The following is an 18,467-nucleotide window of genomic DNA, read 5'->3' as shown; positions in this document are numbered from 1 at the left end:
AACCATTTGTCATTTGTTAATTTTGCTGTGATCTGATAGTGGTGTTAGTGGGCTGACTGTGAACTCTGAGAGACTCTGGGTTGAGGTCAGTGATAAAGTAGTCTACAGTACTACTGCCAAGTGATGAGCTGTAGGTGTACCTGCCATAAGTCTCCTCGCAGCCTGCCATTGACTATGTACAAACCCGGCATGCGACAGAGCTGCATGTGACCCATTTCTGTTTTATCATAGTTGTCTAGAGAGTCATATTTAGGAGGGAATACTGTCACCGCCAGGTAGGTGTTTTTTCCCCCTTTTGCGGAGTGTCAGATTCTTGTCCAATTCTGGAGTTTAGGTCGCCACAGACTAGTACATGTCCCTGGGCCTGGAAATAGTTGCTCTCCCCCTCTAAAATGGAGAATCGGTCAAATTATGGGGATTCTATTGGGGGGATATAGGTAGCACACATGTTTCTTGTAGGAGGAAAATGTCTGTATTCCTTTGAAGTCTAGGTTCCTACTCTTTAGGCCAAAGGAAGATGACCTTGTATATTCCAGGTTGAGAAAGTTAAAGCTTTGTGTTCCATGGTTTCTAGTGTTGTTTTTGTGTGGTTTATACCCGGACCATCACTGTAGGTGTGAACAGAGCATGTTGAGGATCTGATACATTCTGGGCAAAATAGTGCACTATGTAGTGAGCAGGGTGCCACTTGGGATGTAGCTTCTCTCTGGGAGGGCACTTTTCTATAGCCAAGGCCTCAGGGAGGCTGTGTGTGTGAAAGATGTGGGGAATTCATATTATTAATGTTCTCCTCACAGCTGACCAGATAAGTCCATCCTGGAATAGGTTTACTCTCTGTGTGTTGTAGATTTAACACAAATCTGTGTGTGTATTGTGTAAGCATGAAATGGGCTTAGTTATTTTAGATTGGGATATTGACGAGTGGGGAATGCAATAATGATACAAGTAACTAGGATTGCAAAGGGTCAGAAACTTTCTGGTAAATTTCCTGACATTTTCTATGGGAGTTAAGCCCAGGAATGTTGGGAATATTGCTTAAATTCATCAAAAAAGTTAGCTTATAACTCTAAACCTTTTTTTGTGGGATACACATAAGGCAATTCTAGGTCTTGTTGCATATTTTGATTAAACTATCCCCAATTCAATGAAATTGCAATCCTCTGCATGCACAGTGCATTCTTCCATCACATGTAGCTGATTCTCAAGATCTTGCACACTTATGATATGCTATTAAGCTCAAACTACTACACTGTCTGAGCCAAGGACTACATGCTTTCTGGTAAGTTACAATACTGGGTGGGGTGAATATATTTTATGTGACATATACATAATATTTTGTTTACTAGTAAATAGTAGCCTATAGCAAAGTATTTAAATAATTTCTAACTTAACTATTTCTGCTAGTTTTTGCAACCATGTTGGTTTTAGCTTGCTTGAGCCTGCTAACTAAGGAGTGTTAATTCACCTGTTTCCATAAATGAAACATGTATCTTACAAAGGAGTTGTTTAATCTAACTGCTTAACTATTTATCGGTACATGTAATTGTATTTTTTTTTGCAATTGTTTCTTCTAGTCTTTACAGGAAAATGCCACGGGCACTATCTGATGTGTGGAGACATTTCACTGCAGCTAATGTAGAAGGAAAAGCTGTGTACATGTGCAAATACTGTGCCAAATCATATGTGAAGAATGCAACAAAGATGCAGAATCATCTGGCCAAGTGCATGAAGTTCCCTCAATCGCTCACAACAAACAACCTCTGACAAAAGTCCCTCTACTTCTATTCGAGGTGAAAATGAAGAATCAGACAATAGCAACAGCTCATGGTCCTCCTGGAATCAGAAGTTCTTTTGACTCAATGGAGGAACACAGTCAGAAATGCTGATAAATGTCTTGCTTGAGCTGTGTATGCAACTGGTTCACCTCTGATGTTCACAGGCAATGTGTATTGGAAGAGATTTCTGAATGTTCTTCGCCCAGCATACACCCCTCCAACCAGACATGCTTTATCTACTAATTTGCTGGATCCAGAGTTCAACAGAGTGTATGCAACTGAAGGTCAAGAAAATCATAGAGAAAGCAGACTGTATTGCTATCATCTCTGATGGGTGGTAAAATGTTTGTTGGCAAGGAATAAACTACATCGCCACCCCTCAACCAGTATTCCACAAGAGCACAGACACAAGGGACAACAGACACACCGGTCTCTACATTGCAGATGAGCTGAAGGCAGTCATAAATGACCTTGGACCACAGAAGGTATTTGCACTAGTGAGACAATGCTGCGAACATGAAGGCTGCTTGGTCTAAAGTGGAGGAGTCCTACCTTCACATCACACCCATTGGCTGTGCTGCTTGTGCATAGAATCAGCTCCTCAAGGACATCATGGCACTGAAAACAATGGATACACTCTACAAGAGAGCCAAGGAAATGGTTAGGTATGTGAAGGGTTATCAAGTTATAGCAGCAATCTAACTCCCCAAGCAAAGTGACCACCTTGAAGCTGCACAGCAACACCCATTGGGGTGGTGTTGTCATCATGTTTGACAGTCTCCTGGAGGGGAAAGAGTCTCTCCAAGAAATGTCCATATCACAGTCTGCCAATAGGGACAGGCCCATCAAGAGAATCTCTGGGTGATGTCTTTTTGGAGAGAGTGGTAAGCAGCCTTAAACTCCTGAAACCTATAGCAGTAACCATTGCACGGATTGAAGGAGACAATGCCATCCTGTCTGATGTTCAGACTCTGCTTGCAGTTGTAAGAGAAGAAATCTGTACTGCCCTGCTTACTTCACTGTTGCTCCAAGCAGAGGAAACTGAAGTTCTGAAATGCATCAAAAAGCGTGATGACTTCTGCCTGAAGCCCATACAAGCCGCAGCGTACATGTTGGACCCCAAGTATGCTGGCAGGAGCATCCTGTCAACAGATCAACAAGGCCCATGGTGTCAACACTACTGTGTCTCGCCACCTTCGCCTGGATGAGGGCAAGGTTATTGGCAGTCTGGCGAAGGACACTTCCAAGCAAAGGCTATGGGATTCAAATTGAATCAAATTTATTTATAAAGCCCTTCTTACATCAGCTGATGTCACAAAGTGCTCTACAAAAACCCAGCCTAAAACCCCAAACCGCAAACAATGCAGGTGTAGAAGCACAGTGTCTAGGAAAAACTCCCTAGAAAGGCCAGAACCTACGCAGAAACCTAGAGAGGAACCAGGCTATGAGCTGTGGCCAGTCCTCTTCTGGCTGTGCCGGGTGGAGATTATTACAGAACATGGCCAAGATGTTAATGTTCATAGATGACCAGCAGGGTCAAATAATAATAATCAGTGGTTGTCGAGGGTGCAACAGATCAGCACCTCTTGAGTAAATGTCAGTTGGCTTTTCATAGTCAATCATTCAGAGTATCTCTACCGCTCCTGCTGTCTCTAGAGAGTTGGAAAACAGCAGGTCTGGGACAGGTAGCACGTCCGGTGAACAGGTCAGGGTTCCATAGCCACAGGCAGAACAGTTGAAACTGGAGCAGCAACACGGCCAGGTGGACTGCAAGGAGTCATCAGGCCAGGTAGTCCTGAGGCACGGTCCTAGGGCTCAGGTCCTCCAAGAGATAGAGAGCGAATTAGAGAGAGCATACTTAAATTCACACAGGACAGCGGATAAGACAGGAGAAATACTCCAGATATAACAGACTGACCCAAGCCCCCCGACACAAACTACTGCAGCATAAATACTGGAGGCTGAGACAGGAGGGGTCGGCAGACACTGTGGCCCCATCCGACGATACCCCCGAACAGGGTAAAATAGGCAGGATATAACCCCACCCACTTTGCCAAAGCACAGTCTCCACACCACCAGAGGGATATCTTCAACCACCAACTTACCATCCTGAGACGAGGCCGAGTACAGCCCACATAGATCTCCGCCACGGCACAACCCAAGGGGGACGCCAACCTGGACAGGAAGATCACGTCCGTGACTCAACCCACTCACCCACTCAGGTGACGCACCCCTCCTAGGTACGGCATGGAAGAGCACCAGTAAGTTAGTGACAAAGCCCCTGTAATAGGGTTAGAGGCAGAGAATCCCAGTGGAGAGAGGGGAACCGGCCAGGCAGACACAGCAAGGGCGGTTCGTTGCTCCAATGCCTTTCCGTTCACCTTCACACTCCTGGGCCAGACATCACTCAATCATAGGAGCTACTGAAGAGATGAGTCTTCAATAAAGACTTAAAGGTTGAGACCGAGTCTGCGTCTCTCACATGGGTAGGCAGACCATTCCATAAAAATGGAGCTCTATAGGAGAAAGCCCTGCCTCCAGCTGTTTGCTTAGAAATTCTAGGGACAGTAAAAATCAAATCAAATCAAATTGTATTTGTCACATACACATGGTTAGCAGATGTTAGTGCGAGTGTAGCGAAATGCTTGTGCTTCTAGTTCCAACAATGCAGTAATAACCAACAAGTAATCTAGCTAACAATTCCAAAACTACTACCTTATAGACACAAGTGTAAGGGGATAAAGAATACGTACATAAAGATATATGAATGAGTGATGGTACAGAGCGGCATAGGCAAGATACAGTAGATGGTATTGAGTGCAGTATATACATATGAGATGAGTATGTAAACAAAGTGGCATAGTTAAAGTGGCGAGTGATACATGTATTACATAAGGATGCAGTAGATGATATAGAGTACAGTATATACGTATTCATATGAGATGAATAATGTAGGGTATGTAAACATTATATTAGGTAGCATTGTTTAAAGTGGCTAGTGATATATTTACATAATTTCCCATCAATTCCCATTATTAAAGTGGCTGGAGTTGAGTCAGTGTGTTGGCAGCAGCCACTCAATGTTAGTGGTGGCTGTTTAACAGTCTGATGGCCTTGAGATAGAAGCTGTTTTTCAGTCTCTCGGTCCCAGCTTTGATGCACCTGTACTGACCTCGCCTTCTGGATGATAGCGGGGTGAACAGGCAGTGGCTCAGGTGGTTGCTGTCCTTGATGATCTTTATGGCCTTCCTGTGACATCGGGTGGCGTAGATGTCCTGGAGGGCAGGTAGTTTGCCCCCGGTGATGCGTTGTGCAGACCTCACTACCCTCTGGAGAGCCTTACGGTTGTGGGCGGAGCAGTTGCCGTACCAGGAGGTGATACAGCCCGACAGGATGCTCTCGATTGTGCATCTGTAGAAGTTTGAGTGCTTTTGGTGACCTGAAAGCCCGAACCACTGCTTTTAATCAGGGAAAGGTGACCGGAAACATGACCGAATACAAACAGTGTAACTATTCCCTCCGCAAGGCAATCAAACAAGCTAAGCGTCAGTATAGAGACAAAGTAGAATCTCAATTCAACGGCTCAGACACAAGAGGTATGTGGCAGGGTCTACAGTCAATCACGGATTACAAAAAGAAAACCAGCCCAGTCACGGACCAGGATGTCTTGCTCCCAGGCAGACTAAATAACTTTTTTGCAAGGTCTGCGTCTTGTGACCGTAGCGTATATGTAGGTGTGTACGGCAGGACCAAATCGAAAAGATGGGTAGGAGCAAGTCAATGTAATGCTTTGTAGGTTAGCGGTAAAACCTTGAAATCAGCCCTTGCCTTAACAGGATGCCAGTGTAGAGAGGCTAGCACTGGAGTAATATGATCACATTTTTTGGTTCTAGTCAAGATTCTAGCAGCCGTCTTTAGCACTAACAGAAGTTTATTTAGTGCTTTTCCGGGTAGCTGGAAAGTAGAGCATTGCATTAGTCTAACCTAGAAGTGACAAAAAGCATGGATTAATCTTTCTGCATCATTTTTGGACAGAAAGTTTCTCATTTTTGTAACGTTACGTAGATGGAACAAAGCTGCCCTTGAAATGGTCTTGATATGTTTGTCAAAAGAGAGACCAGAGTAACGCGAGGACTGTACAACCATCAAGGTTAATTGTCAGATTCAACAGAAGATCATTTTGTTTTTTGGGACCTAGAACATGCATCTCTATTTTGTCCGAGTTTAAAAGTAGAACATTTACCGCCATCCACTTCCTTATGTCTGAAACGCATGCTTCCAGGGAGGGCAATTTTGGGGCTTCACCATGTTTCATCGAAATGTACAGTGGTGTGTCATCCGCATAGCAGTGAAAGTTAACATTTAACATAGCAGTGAAAGTTTATGTTTCCGAATGACGTCACCAAGAGGTAAAATATATAGTGAAAACAATAGTAGTCCTAAAACGGAACCTTGAGGAACACCGAAATGTACAGTTGATTTGTCAGAGGACAAACCATTCACAGAGACAAACCGATATCTTTCTGACAGATAAGATCTAAACCAGGCCAGAACTTGTCCGTGTAGACCAATTGTGGTTTCCAATCTCTCCAAAATTATGTGGTAATCGATGGTATCAAAAGCAGCACTAAGGTCTAGGAGTACGAGGACAGACGCAGATCCTCGGTCTGACGCCATTAAAAGGTAATTTACCACCTTCACAAGTGCAGTCTCAGTGCTATGAATGGGTCTAAACCAGACTGAAGCGTTTCGTGTACATTGTTTGTCTTCAGGAAGGCAGTGAGTTGCTGCACAACAGCCTTTTCAAAAACAATTGAGAGGAATGGAAGATTCGATATAGGCCAATTTTAGTTTTTTAAATATTTTCTGGGTCAGGGTTTGGCTTTTTCAAGAGGCTTTATTACTGCCACTTTTAGTGAGTTTGGTACACATCAGGTGGATAGAGAGCCGTTTATTATGTTCAACATAGGAGCAGCTCTTTCAGTAGTTTAGGGTCCAGTGTGCAGCTTGACGGTTTAGAGGCCATGATTATTTTCATCAATGTGTCAAGAGATATAGTACTAAACTTGAGTGTCTCCCTTAATCCTAGATCCTGGCAGAGTTGTGCAGACTCAGGACCACTGAGCTTTGGAGGTATACACAGATTTAAAGATGAATCTGTAATTTGCTTTCTAATGATCATGATCTTTTCCTCAAAGAAGTTCATGAATTTATCACTGCTGAAGTGAAAGCCATCCTATCTTTTCAAATGCTGCTTTTTAGTTAGCTTTGCGACAGTATCAAAAATACATTTAGGATTGTTCTTATTTTCCTCAATTAAGTTGGAAAAATAGGATGATCGAGCAGCAGTGAGGGCTCTTCAATACTGCACGGTACTGTCTTTCCAAGCTAGTCAGAAGACTTCCCGTTTGGTGTGGCGCCATTTCCGTTCCAATTTTCTGGAAGCTTGCTTCAGAGCTCAGGTATTTTCTGTATACCAGGGAACTAGTTTCTTATGACAAATGTTTTTAGGGGTGCAACTGCATCTAGGGTATTGTGCAAGGTTAAATTGAGTTCCTCAGTCAGGTGTTTAACTGATTTTTGTCCTCTTGACATCCTTGGGTAGGTGGAGGGAGTCTGGAAGGGCATCTAGGAATCTTTGGGTTGTCCGAGAATTTATAGCACAACTTTTGATGATCCTTGGTTGGGGTCTGAGCAGATTATTTGTTGCAATTGCAAACGTAATAAAATGGTGGTCGATAGTCCAGGATTATGAGGGAAAACATTAAGATCCACAACATTTATTCCACGGGACAAAACTAGGTCCAGAGTATGACTATGGTAGTGAGTAGGTCCGGAGACATGTTGGACAAAACCCACTGAGTCAATGATGGCTCCGAAAGCGGGTCTGTGGACTTTTCCATGTGAATATTAAAGTCACCAAAAATGTGAGTATAGTCTGCTATGACTACAAGGTCTGATAGGAATTCAGGGAACTCAGTGAGGAACACTGTATATGGCCCAGGAGGTCTGTAAACAGTAGCTATAAAAAGTGATTGAGAAGGCTGCATAGATTTCATGACTAGAAGCTCAAAAGACAAAAACATATATTTTTTTGTAAATTGAAATGTTCTATCATTTTAGATCAAGGATTAGATGCAATATGGCAGCAGTGCCAAGATATCTCATCAGCCACCTAGTGGAAGGGACTTCGTGGCTCTGAGTTTCTTTCCCCTGTTGCCTTCATCTTCTAAATCCCACCATCATCAGCCACCTAGTGGAAGGGACTTCGTGGCTCTGAGTTTCTTTCCCCTGTTGCCTTCATCTTCCAAATCCCACCATCATCAGCCACCTCAGAGCGCAAATGGTCCTTGTTTGGGAACACACACAACAGGCTGACCAATACAAGGGTTGAAAGGTGGTGGCTATCTGGGCAGATTTGAGGCTTTTGGAGCCTGACAATGAGCAACCCTCAAGATTGGAAAGTGACTGAAGATGAGGTCTCAGAGTCTGATGTTCAATATGTGGACATTGAGGAGGTACAGGGAGAAGACATGGAAGCCTGAGCGGAAGACACCAAGGCTTTAGTTTCTCGACTCATCTTATAGATGCATGTTGAAAATGTTTTTGGGAGATGCGATGGATCATTGGGGATCATTCAATATTCCCTTTAGTTGTAAAGTGAAATCATCCAATGTGAAGAGTCAACTCAATGAAAGTTAAATTCGTAACTAAATTGTTTTATTTTTTATTTCTATTGGAAGGATTTAATATTTTGCAATTATGTCTACTTATGATAAGGTAAAAGGTTACTGTCTCCATATGATGTGGTAAATACTGTATATGCAATGCCAAATACATCTACTTTTTAAAATGGTATTAATATTAATTTGCATATATTCCCTTTAATTCCCACGTAAAGTTTCCACCTCTGAATATTCCCCAAAATGTGCAACCCTACAGTACAAGTAACTATGATAAACCCAAGGGAAATTCTTCAGTTGATTTGCATAGTGATTGACTGTTTACTCCCCAGTCCCAAAGCATTCTCTCTTAATAGCTTATGAAATATGGTCTCTTGATAGTCAGGTTATTGCTCCTTGAAATTCATGCACATGTCGAAGCTGACACTTTGCAATTGGATTTTAATCTTACTTGGGTTTTAGAAACATGAAAGAATCACACAATGGCATATCTGCCAAATACATTTAGAAAAATGTTGATTTATTGTGGACTGTGGCTTGATTTGAGTACAATTGGACTGTTTAGGTTTAATTCATATTAGGGCTGACCTCATTTAGTCGACTGGTCCATTGTTTGGTCAATAGACTGTTGGTCGACCGAGATTTCTTTAGTCGAGCAGCCGCAAATATATTATTTTATGGTTCTCAAGATGCCTGTCTCAGTGGTCTAATCCATTTCGGAGGCCACAGGGATGGCACATTCCATCACTCTTAAGACGTGATACTGAAATTGTATATGGTTATATTATGTACGAGCAATGGTGCAACACTAATAAATCAAATATTTTATAACGTGCTTTCTCCCACGTTGTATACGGTCGTTGTCTGGGGTTTTGTAACAATTTTCAGTGCGCTGTAGAATTGGCGCCTTTCCCTATGTTGCTATGTGCATAATAAAGTTAACCAGCATATTTGGATTCAGAACAATGCAACAGAGGCAGCAGAAATGAGGGACCAGCCCTTGCCTTAACCTAATTGTCTAAGAAAATTGAGGAGAGGGGAAACCCCAACTTAATTAGGTCTATAGCCTAGTGGTTAGAGCATTGGCGGCAGGTAGACTAGTGGTTAGAGCGTTGGCGGCAGGTAGCCTAGTGGTTAGAGCGTTGGCGGCAGGTAGCCTAGTGGTTAGAGCGTTGGCGGCAGGTAGCCTAGTGGTTAGAGCGTTGGCGGCAGGTAGCCTAGTGGTTAGAGCGTTGGCGGCAGGTAGCCTAGTGGTTAGAGCATTGGGCCAGCATCTGAAGGGTTGGTGGATCGAATCCCCAGCTGACAAGGTAAAACTCTGTTGCTCTGCTCCTGAACAAAGCAGTTAACCCACTGTTCCTAGGCCGTCATTTTAAATAAGAATTTGTTCTTAACTGACCTGCCGAGTTAAATAAATAAAAAATCAAATAATCAATGGCCTAACTGTTAAATGTGCCTGGCTTTATAAGTCATCCATGTATATGTATGAGTGTATATGTAAAGAAATTAGACAGATCTTGCTTCTGTTGCCTGTTTTATGTATGTATTTATTTAATTGAAACTTTTTCTCCCATTATTTTGTGATATCCAATTGGTAGTTAGTCTTGTCCCATCGTTGCAACTCCCGTACAGACTCGGGAGACCCGGATGATAATAATAAGTAATGTCGTTATCATTACTAGGCTTTGTATAGTATCCTTGTATAACCACCATCGAGCTGTAGACCTAAGTGTCTTGTTTAGTCTTAATACCATAACTTAGGCCCGTATTTCAATATATATAGGCTAATGAATCAATCATTCATTTGCTCATGCCATCACACAGCACATGAGACATTCATGCTTTGAAATGGAATCGAGCATTTTAGTTTTCCAATGAGATAACAAAGGGAACTTTGAATAATTAGCCTAAACAATAAATAAACCGCAATTAACGAATGCATGCAACTGTGTTAGTCTGCTGTAATAAAGGCTATCTTTTTTTCCCATTTAGAACGGACTCTCTGGTACTTATTTAGTGTTTACACTTCCAAATGGTCAAAAACAATAATATTGTAGTCTAACAGCAACTGTTTGCTCTTGATCTCCAGTAGTTACTACAACTTAGTCAAATGTCTTCCACAGATCTGACCCCTTTCCCTCCTGAGCAACCAGTTAACATTCACCCATTTCGAGATAATTGTTCACGTCCACAGCATCCGTTTTGTTGTCACGCATTACTGTGTCCGGAGTTTGTTATAACCAGTTTATTGATGTGATTAAGATGGGGCCAGACCTATACAGTGGTTCCTCCTTTTAAAAGTGGCTTCATTCTGCGGCACACCCTGATTGCTGCCGCAGCATTCTGTGGCAAGTTAAATTTAATTCTCTGCCATTTTTTCTATTAATGCAAGTTATTGCTAGTTTGACCACCAGAGGGTATCTTTGAGAAGCATTTGATTGTATTGTCATTACCAGAGAATTTAAAACCTTTTTGTAATAACATAGTATATGGTATTGATTTTAAGAAATTTGGCTTAATTAATTTGACTTAATATTATGGTGTGTCTAATGAGAGGAAAATGAAACCCTCACGGTTTCCGTTAAGATGGAATGGAAAATATGGCGATGTACAACATGACGGTTGGGAGTAGGCTACAGGAATTGGAGGATTATGAATTGTTTGCCTTCTTTAGACAACTTTGTTCTGATATTTCTGTAAATCTGATATTTATTCCCATAGTAATTTGTTATGGATTCATAACTAAATCAACATCTGCATTTTGAAAGTCCCATGTTAACGACAGTATGTATTGTAGACTGCACAGTCGCCTAATAAATACTGTTAATAGAATTATTAAAAAATACACTTTCAAAATGCAGATGTTGCAATTTAGCTGGTGCATTGATCGGTAAGCTGCTCTAACAGCTGATGCTTAAAAATAGTGAGGGAGACATAAGGCTTCAGTGATTTTTGCAATTCGTTCCAGTCATTGGCAACAGAGAACTGGAAGGAAAGGCGGCCAAACGAGGAGTTGGCTTTGGGGATGACCAGTGATTTATATACCTGCTGGAGCGTGTGCTACGGGTGGGTGCTGCTATGGTGACCAGTGAGCTGAGATAAGGCGGAGCTTTACCTAGCATAGACTTATAGATGACCTGGAGCCAGTGGGTTTGGCGACGAATATGTAGTGAGGGCCAGCCAATGAGAGCATACAGGTCGCAGCGGTGGATAGTATATGGGGCTTTGGTGACAAAATAGATGGCACTGTGATAGAATGCATCCAATTTGTTAAGTAGAGTGTTGGAAGCTGTTTTGTAAATGACATCGCCCAAGTCAAGGATTGGTAAGAGTCCGTTTTACGAAGGTATGTTTGGCAGCATGAGTGAAGGATACTTTGTTGCGAAATAGGAAGCCGATTCTAGATTTAATTTTGGATTGGAGATGCTTAATGTAAGTCTGGAAGGAAAGTTTACAGTCTAGCCAGACAACTAGGTATTTGTAGTTGTCCACATATTCTAAGTCAGAACCGCCCAGAGTAGTGATGCTAGATTGGGAGGGGGGTGCAGACAGGGATCGGTTAAAGAGCATGCATTTAGTTTTACTTGCATTTAAGAGCAGTTGGAGGCCACGGATGGAGTGTTGAAATAAATAATTTGGTACAGTGTTAGAAAAACGTCAGAGTAATCTGAAATAGGGGGCATAATTCATGTTCAAAGTTACAACATAACATACATAGGCATTTCATCATTAAGACCTTTAGGAAATAATGTCTGGAGGGTGAAAATCCCAAAACATTCGGGCTGATTTTTATTTTGTGGCTGGCAGTTGGCATGGACCAATTTATCTCGTAAATAAAACATGCCAGTGTTTCTTGACTGCATCTCCCACTTTTCACAAGTTCAAAGTATATGTAGTTGTGAACATTAGGGTCCTTTAGCTTTAGTGGGTTTTCTTTGTAGCAGTTCATCTCATGTTTTCCCCAATGCTAAAGTAAGAGCTTCATCCACATATTGTGGAGAATAGCCTTTTCTTAAAAACCTATTGCGCATCTCTGCTGCTTTTTCTAGATAGTCCTGAAAATGATTTGTTATAAGTTGGGGAGGAGGGGGAGTTTCACACTTAGCTCAAGTTGGGGAGGGGGGTTCACACCTAGCTTGACTATTATACAATTCTTTAGTAAAGGTTGAATAGTCAATTGTTCAGCTAATAGCCCATCCTGCTACGCTTGTGAAAAACGAAATACGTTTCCCCCTTTTCACGTTTAAGATTCCAATTGATAGTGTTTTTAGCCACAATCGGCCCCAATTAATGCATTTGGGCACAGTCGATAGCGTGCTGGACTTCGGGCTAGAATGTTGAGGTTTCGAAACCTGCTCCCTGCTTGCTATAATGAATGAGTTTGATAAACCTGGTATTGGATATGGTTGAAAAACTTTTAAATGAACTTCATGACAAAATATATGCACTTTATATGCACTTTAATTTGTCTCTACATGACTAACATATTCCTCTCAATTGTACATTTATTGCTTGACTCGTTATGACGTTATAACTACATACATTTGCTTTCCCGTAATGTTTGTCGGCCACCTTTGCTGAAGTCACCAGGGACGGGTGGCCCACGTCAAATTCGTCATTGGAACCACTCGATATGATTGGTCATATAAAAACCTTGGAACCCAAATGCATAATGAGTGCTCTAACTCCCCCTTGTGGTGTTCTGGGGCAATGAAGCTGGGTACCTCTAAGTCCCGCGGTGTAAGCTCATGACATGCAACTTTTAAAGGAGGCGATGCTTACATGTTTCATGTAAAGAGCGCAAGGGTTGAGGAAATAGGGAATGTTTTTCATTAACAAATTAGGGATTTTGGTAACAGAACTTTTCATTCTGAAACAAGTAAAAAAACAAAATGGCTGAAATGTTGCTTCAGCACGGACAGAGCAAGAAATACTTGCTGTGCTGCAGTAGGGAGAAGAGCAATACAATGTCACACAGGCACTCGCTGTCATTTTTTAACACTGTGTGACCGTCGTGCTCATTCTTGAGTCATTTGTGTCTCAATTATTTGATCAAAGTGTGCTTAAAGCATCAGATAAACACTGTATATGTAGTGATTTTTTTTCAAACACATAGGGTGTGTCTCTATATATGGGAAATTCAAGACCAATCAATTGGTCGAAAAACCGGACAACTCTTGGGTGACCAAGATTTTTTTTAGTTGGATAAAAATAACTTTCACTACTCAACATACTTTAATGAGTAAGTACAAACATATGTTGGGGGAAAAAAACATTTATGGCTTTTATCAAGCTGCCAGTTAAGTGACTGGCCCGCTTCTCAACTCCAGTAACATTTGTGGTTAAGTATCTCAAATAACACAATCCAGCATTTTCATTTGGTATTTTGTTTTTGCTTCTCAAGTCTATTTTCCTCTTAAGAACTTTCACCTGGGCATCACAATGCGAACAAGTAGGAAAATATTTTTTTACGTTTATTATGTAAGACTGATATTACAATCACTTTATTAGCTATAAAATTCAGAACTTGTGAGAGTATGCCTGATGACTCTGATATGCAAAGTGTTCTGTCATGCAGATAGTTTGATAACTTAAACAAGTCTCCCTTGGTCACTCCTAATTCCTCCTAAGACTTAAGTTCCTTTTACACAATCCCTGACTCTATTCCACAGATCTTGTTAAATGCCTATTTGCAATGACTTCATTTATTGTTCTTCATAAACACAAAATCCAAAATGTTTTCAGTGATGTTTCTTTCAAGTGTTGACATCAGCCTTATAACAAGGCCCTATAAACATGATTTTCCCATACTCGCTCTTCCTTCACCCATTGCCTCCAGGGGCCGTATTCATAAAGTGTCTGAGTAGGAGTGCTGATCTAGGATCAGGTCCCTTTTGTCCATGTAATCTTATTCATTATGTTCTAAAAGGTAAAACACCTACTTTGAGACTGTTTTTGAAGACAGGCCCACATTTGCACCCCCTTAGACCTTCAGAACAAAGTTTCTGAAAATAGGAGCACAACTCCTACTTTTTTTTATATGAAGTCAGTGTGGACAACCTAAAGATCCATCGTTGGATGGTTCTTACAACTGTCAGCTGTATTTGGCCACTGAAGTAGGGTAGAGTCTGAAATGCTACCCTATTCCTTATGTACAGTAGTGCACTAAAGTAATGCACTGCATGGTGAATAGTGTGTCTTTTCAGACACAGGCCTTATATTAGCTCTGGCTTTGGGCAGTTTCCTGTTTACTAACACTGTGGTTTGTGGGTAACATGTCTACTATGAACAAGCCTATACTTACTGTGCCTTCCCTAATGTATCTTTTTCAGGTTTGACGAAATTGCAAAGAAGAGCAAAGTTGAGTACCATGCAGGTGGCTCCACCCAAAACTCAGTGAAGATTGCCCAGGTTTGTCTTTTCTCTGGGCCTTTTCCTTTCCTCTCTCTGTGTGTGTGTGTGTGTGTGTGTGTGTGTGTTACAGATGGCACAATATTCCCTATGTAGTGCACTACTTTTGACCGGAGTCCTATGGGCCCTAGTCACTATATAGGGACAGGGTGCCATTTGTGACGCATTCTTTATCTCTGTGTTGTGAATTTACAGTAGTGTGCTACAGTGCTGGAAATGGAGAGTGTGGGCTGCTGTAACAGTTAGTTGACATTAAAGTTTTAGGCACTGCAGATATATCAGACCTGCGACAAAGAGGAAACAGGGAGGTGGGGGGGATTAATAATATTGTCATTGTGATCTATTTGACCTAATTTCCAGAGACATATCAAGCATCAATTAGGAAGAATTACATATCGATGCAATTAACATGCCACAACAAATTATATCAAACAAATGCTGATCTCCTCTCTGGCTGTTCCACAGATTCCAGCTTCAAAAAGAAATCCGGGGGATTGGCCCCATAATCTAAAATAGCAATATTGACTGATGGGAAGATGACTTATATTACGAATCCCATTTTCTATTCTGAATGCAATAAGTCTACATATTTGACATGCGCTGATTAGCTGTTGTTGATAAGCCTTTGGTCTGTTCACAATAAACAAAGGAAATAAAACCACTCAGCTGACAGAGATATTGCTGCTTCTAAAGAGAGAAGATGGGTGAAGGTGCTAATTGACAGAATGATGTGGGTCAGAACCACCATTTACGTGTGTACGTTTGTTTTATTTTACCTTTATTTATCCAGGTTAGTCTCATTGAGATGAAAAATAGATTTTAAGAGAGACCTGGTCCAACCAAGACTGTTTGTGTGTTTTAGAGAGAGTGAGAGATGTGTGGGGGGGCGGCAAGCAGCATCTTCCTGATGTAGAGACATTAAACATCCTTTTCAAAGAGAGATACCAGGAGAGAGTGGCAGCCAGAAGAAGAAAAAGAGCAACAGTCGGGGGGGAAGAGAAAGCTGTGCACCTCCATCTCAAACTCTCTTAAATTATGAAGATCAGAAACATTTACCTCCCTCTCTAAAGACGTCTGCAGACACGGAGAGGGAGACACAAACTACCAACTTTAGTTCATTTTTTAATTTTTAATTTTGCGCTCTATTTGGTTTGCCGCCTCCGTTTTTACCCACTTGAGTGTTGTATTCAGTTTGACTCGATTACAACCTTGAACATTCAGAGACAGATATTTTCTTTAACACTGATTATTTCATGTCCTCACTTCGTGTAGCAAGTTGGTTAGAAACCCATACATTCAGTTGGGTCTGGGATTCTGCAGTTAAGACCTAGACTAGACCTTGACAAGTAGCTAGTGTTCATGTTTTATTTAAGAAGACGTTGAGGGAACCACCTCAGGCCGTGCTCAAGCTCCCATGTGAAATCAGATGGAGAATGAGAATAGCACCGTTCACTGCCAACAACCAACGAACACTGAACAAAGCTTTTTTATGTTCTATTTTAATGCCTTTCAGAAAACGTTCACCGCTCATTTAAATTGACTTTATAAACACGGCATACCAGAACCTCGGTTTGTTTGAGGTGTTACCCTCGTTTACAGTATTCGATGTCAGGAAGTAGTTTCTCCTAATACTGTATAATATGTCATTATAAAAATATATAATGTACACCCCCCAACTTTCTACCGAGCAGTCTCAGAAAAAATATTATTTTAGAACATTTACCTTGAAGCGTTGTTGGCTACTGCTTTTTCAATCCCTTACTTTAACAGGTGAGATGGTGCTTCTTTAAACGGTTGTAACATCAAAACCGGGATGTATTGTGGGAGCAGAAACCTTCAAACACGATGATATGCACTGCAGCACTGAATCCACTTCAAAGGGCCTCGGACAGACTAAATTAGATGCTTGTTCTGTTCCAGGGGAGGGCAGGCAGGTTCACTCAGGATTTCCATCACCACCACTGGAAGAGGGAGGGACGAGACAGAGGGACAAGACAGAGGGACTGAGAGGAATGTTCAGAGGATTTAATAGTGAAATTGCTGCACACACAGGATGCTGGGAACCCTAGGTGTGGGGGCGGCTCAATGACTGGCTGTCAGCTATGGAATGCATCCCAAAATGGCACCTTATTCCCTACATAGTGCACTACTTTTGACCAGGCCCCATAGGGATCTGGTCAAAAGTAGTGCACTATGTAGGGAATAGGACGCTATTTGGGACTTGACCTACATCTACTGACAGCCAGTCATTGATCCGCCCCCACACCTAGGGTTTCCAGCATGTTGTGTGCAGCGACCGAAGCTGCTTCTCTCTTCCCCACACAGAAGCACCTGGTTCATTTGATGCTCTAATGAGTTAATTCAGGGTTTCCCAAACTCGGTCCTCGGGACCCCAAAGGGTGCACGTTTTGGTTTTTGTCCTAGCACTACATAGCTGACTTAAATAATAAACTAATCATCAATCTTTGATCATTTTAATTATTTCTGTGTCATCAGCATATAAATTTCTGTCATCAAGGAACAACCTCAGCCGGGAAGAGAACAGAATGAACAGACAATTTTAGGTAAAACCATAATTGATCAAAGGGGGAAGCTACGCTAGCCTAGGATGGATCTGTTCGTTTTGTCCTCTTCCTGTAACTGCCGACTCTCACTTCAAAGGCTGTTAGCTGGACTGCGTGTTAGTAGGTCATTAATTTAGGGATACAAACTTGTCACTTTTAAGAAATATCTGTGGGGGGTGCTATAAAAGTGGGGCGCAAACAGATGTTCTCCCTGTTTGATCACTGCCTGTCCATCATGCACTCCATTCAACAAACTTTTTGTTTGACTGAAATTGGAATGCAACTCGAGGTATGCAAACGGTGTTAGAATTTTTTGCTGATGAGAAGCATGAATAATATACATTTTTATTTTTTAATAAACATTTTTAAAAATCGTTATCAAGCTAACATTACCACCCACTTGCCTCAGCTAACTTTGTGTGGCCTCAGCTTACTTCACCTGTCTGTGTGTAATAACACATGGAACACTTTAATTCATTGGCGAAAGCGAGGGAGTAACTTTATAAACTTGGTTGCTTTATTATTAAAACTAGTATGGTAGTACAGGCAGGCAGCAGTGTATATTGGGGGCGTGACATCCCAATACTCTTAACAATGATACCAATGATGTCACGATCGTTATAATGAATGTCGGACCAAGGCGCAGCATATGTTGAGTTCCACATAATATTTAATAGTGAAGCTTAGCCAAACAAACGAAACAACAAACCGTGACAACAGAGGTGCAACATACACTTATTCAAAACAATATCCCATAACACACAGGTGGAAAAAATGCTACTTAAGTATCATCCCCAATTAGAGACGACAGCCAGCTGCCTCTAATTGGGAGTCATACTAAAACACCAACATCGAAAAAACAAACTAGAACCCCACATAGGAAATATAAACTAGACTAAACCCCTAGTCACGCCCTGACCTAATCTACCATAGAAAATGAAGGCTTTCTATGGTCAGGATGTGACAAATGAGCAAGTGGTGACCTGTTTGTGTAATGACCTTAGGCAAACCCACATTACCACACTGTGTGTGGC

The 18,467-nt window shown here is 41.6% G+C and overlaps 1 protein-coding gene across 6 annotated transcripts in view; it reads left to right on the top strand.

Moving 5' to 3' along the window:
• The window catches only part of LOC118397366 (adenosine kinase), a 295,175-nt gene that overhangs the window by 42,653 nt on the left and 234,055 nt on the right, over positions 1-18,467 (top strand). For all 6 annotated transcript variants that reach the window (XM_035792030.2, XM_035792057.2, XM_035792048.2 and 3 more), the window contains one exon: positions 14,791-14,869. In XM_035792030.2, the coding sequence (XP_035647923.1) occupies positions 14,791-14,869 (79 nt within the window). The remainder of the gene's footprint in view (positions 1-14,790; positions 14,870-18,467) is intronic.

Source organism: Oncorhynchus keta, chromosome 2 (assembly GCF_023373465.1).
Source record: "Oncorhynchus keta strain PuntledgeMale-10-30-2019 chromosome 2, Oket_V2, whole genome shotgun sequence".
NCBI lineage: Eukaryota > Metazoa > Chordata > Actinopteri > Salmoniformes > Salmonidae > Oncorhynchus > Oncorhynchus keta.
The sequence above is the reverse complement of the archived record's forward strand: the minus strand, read 5'-3'. Positions and strand labels throughout refer to the sequence as shown.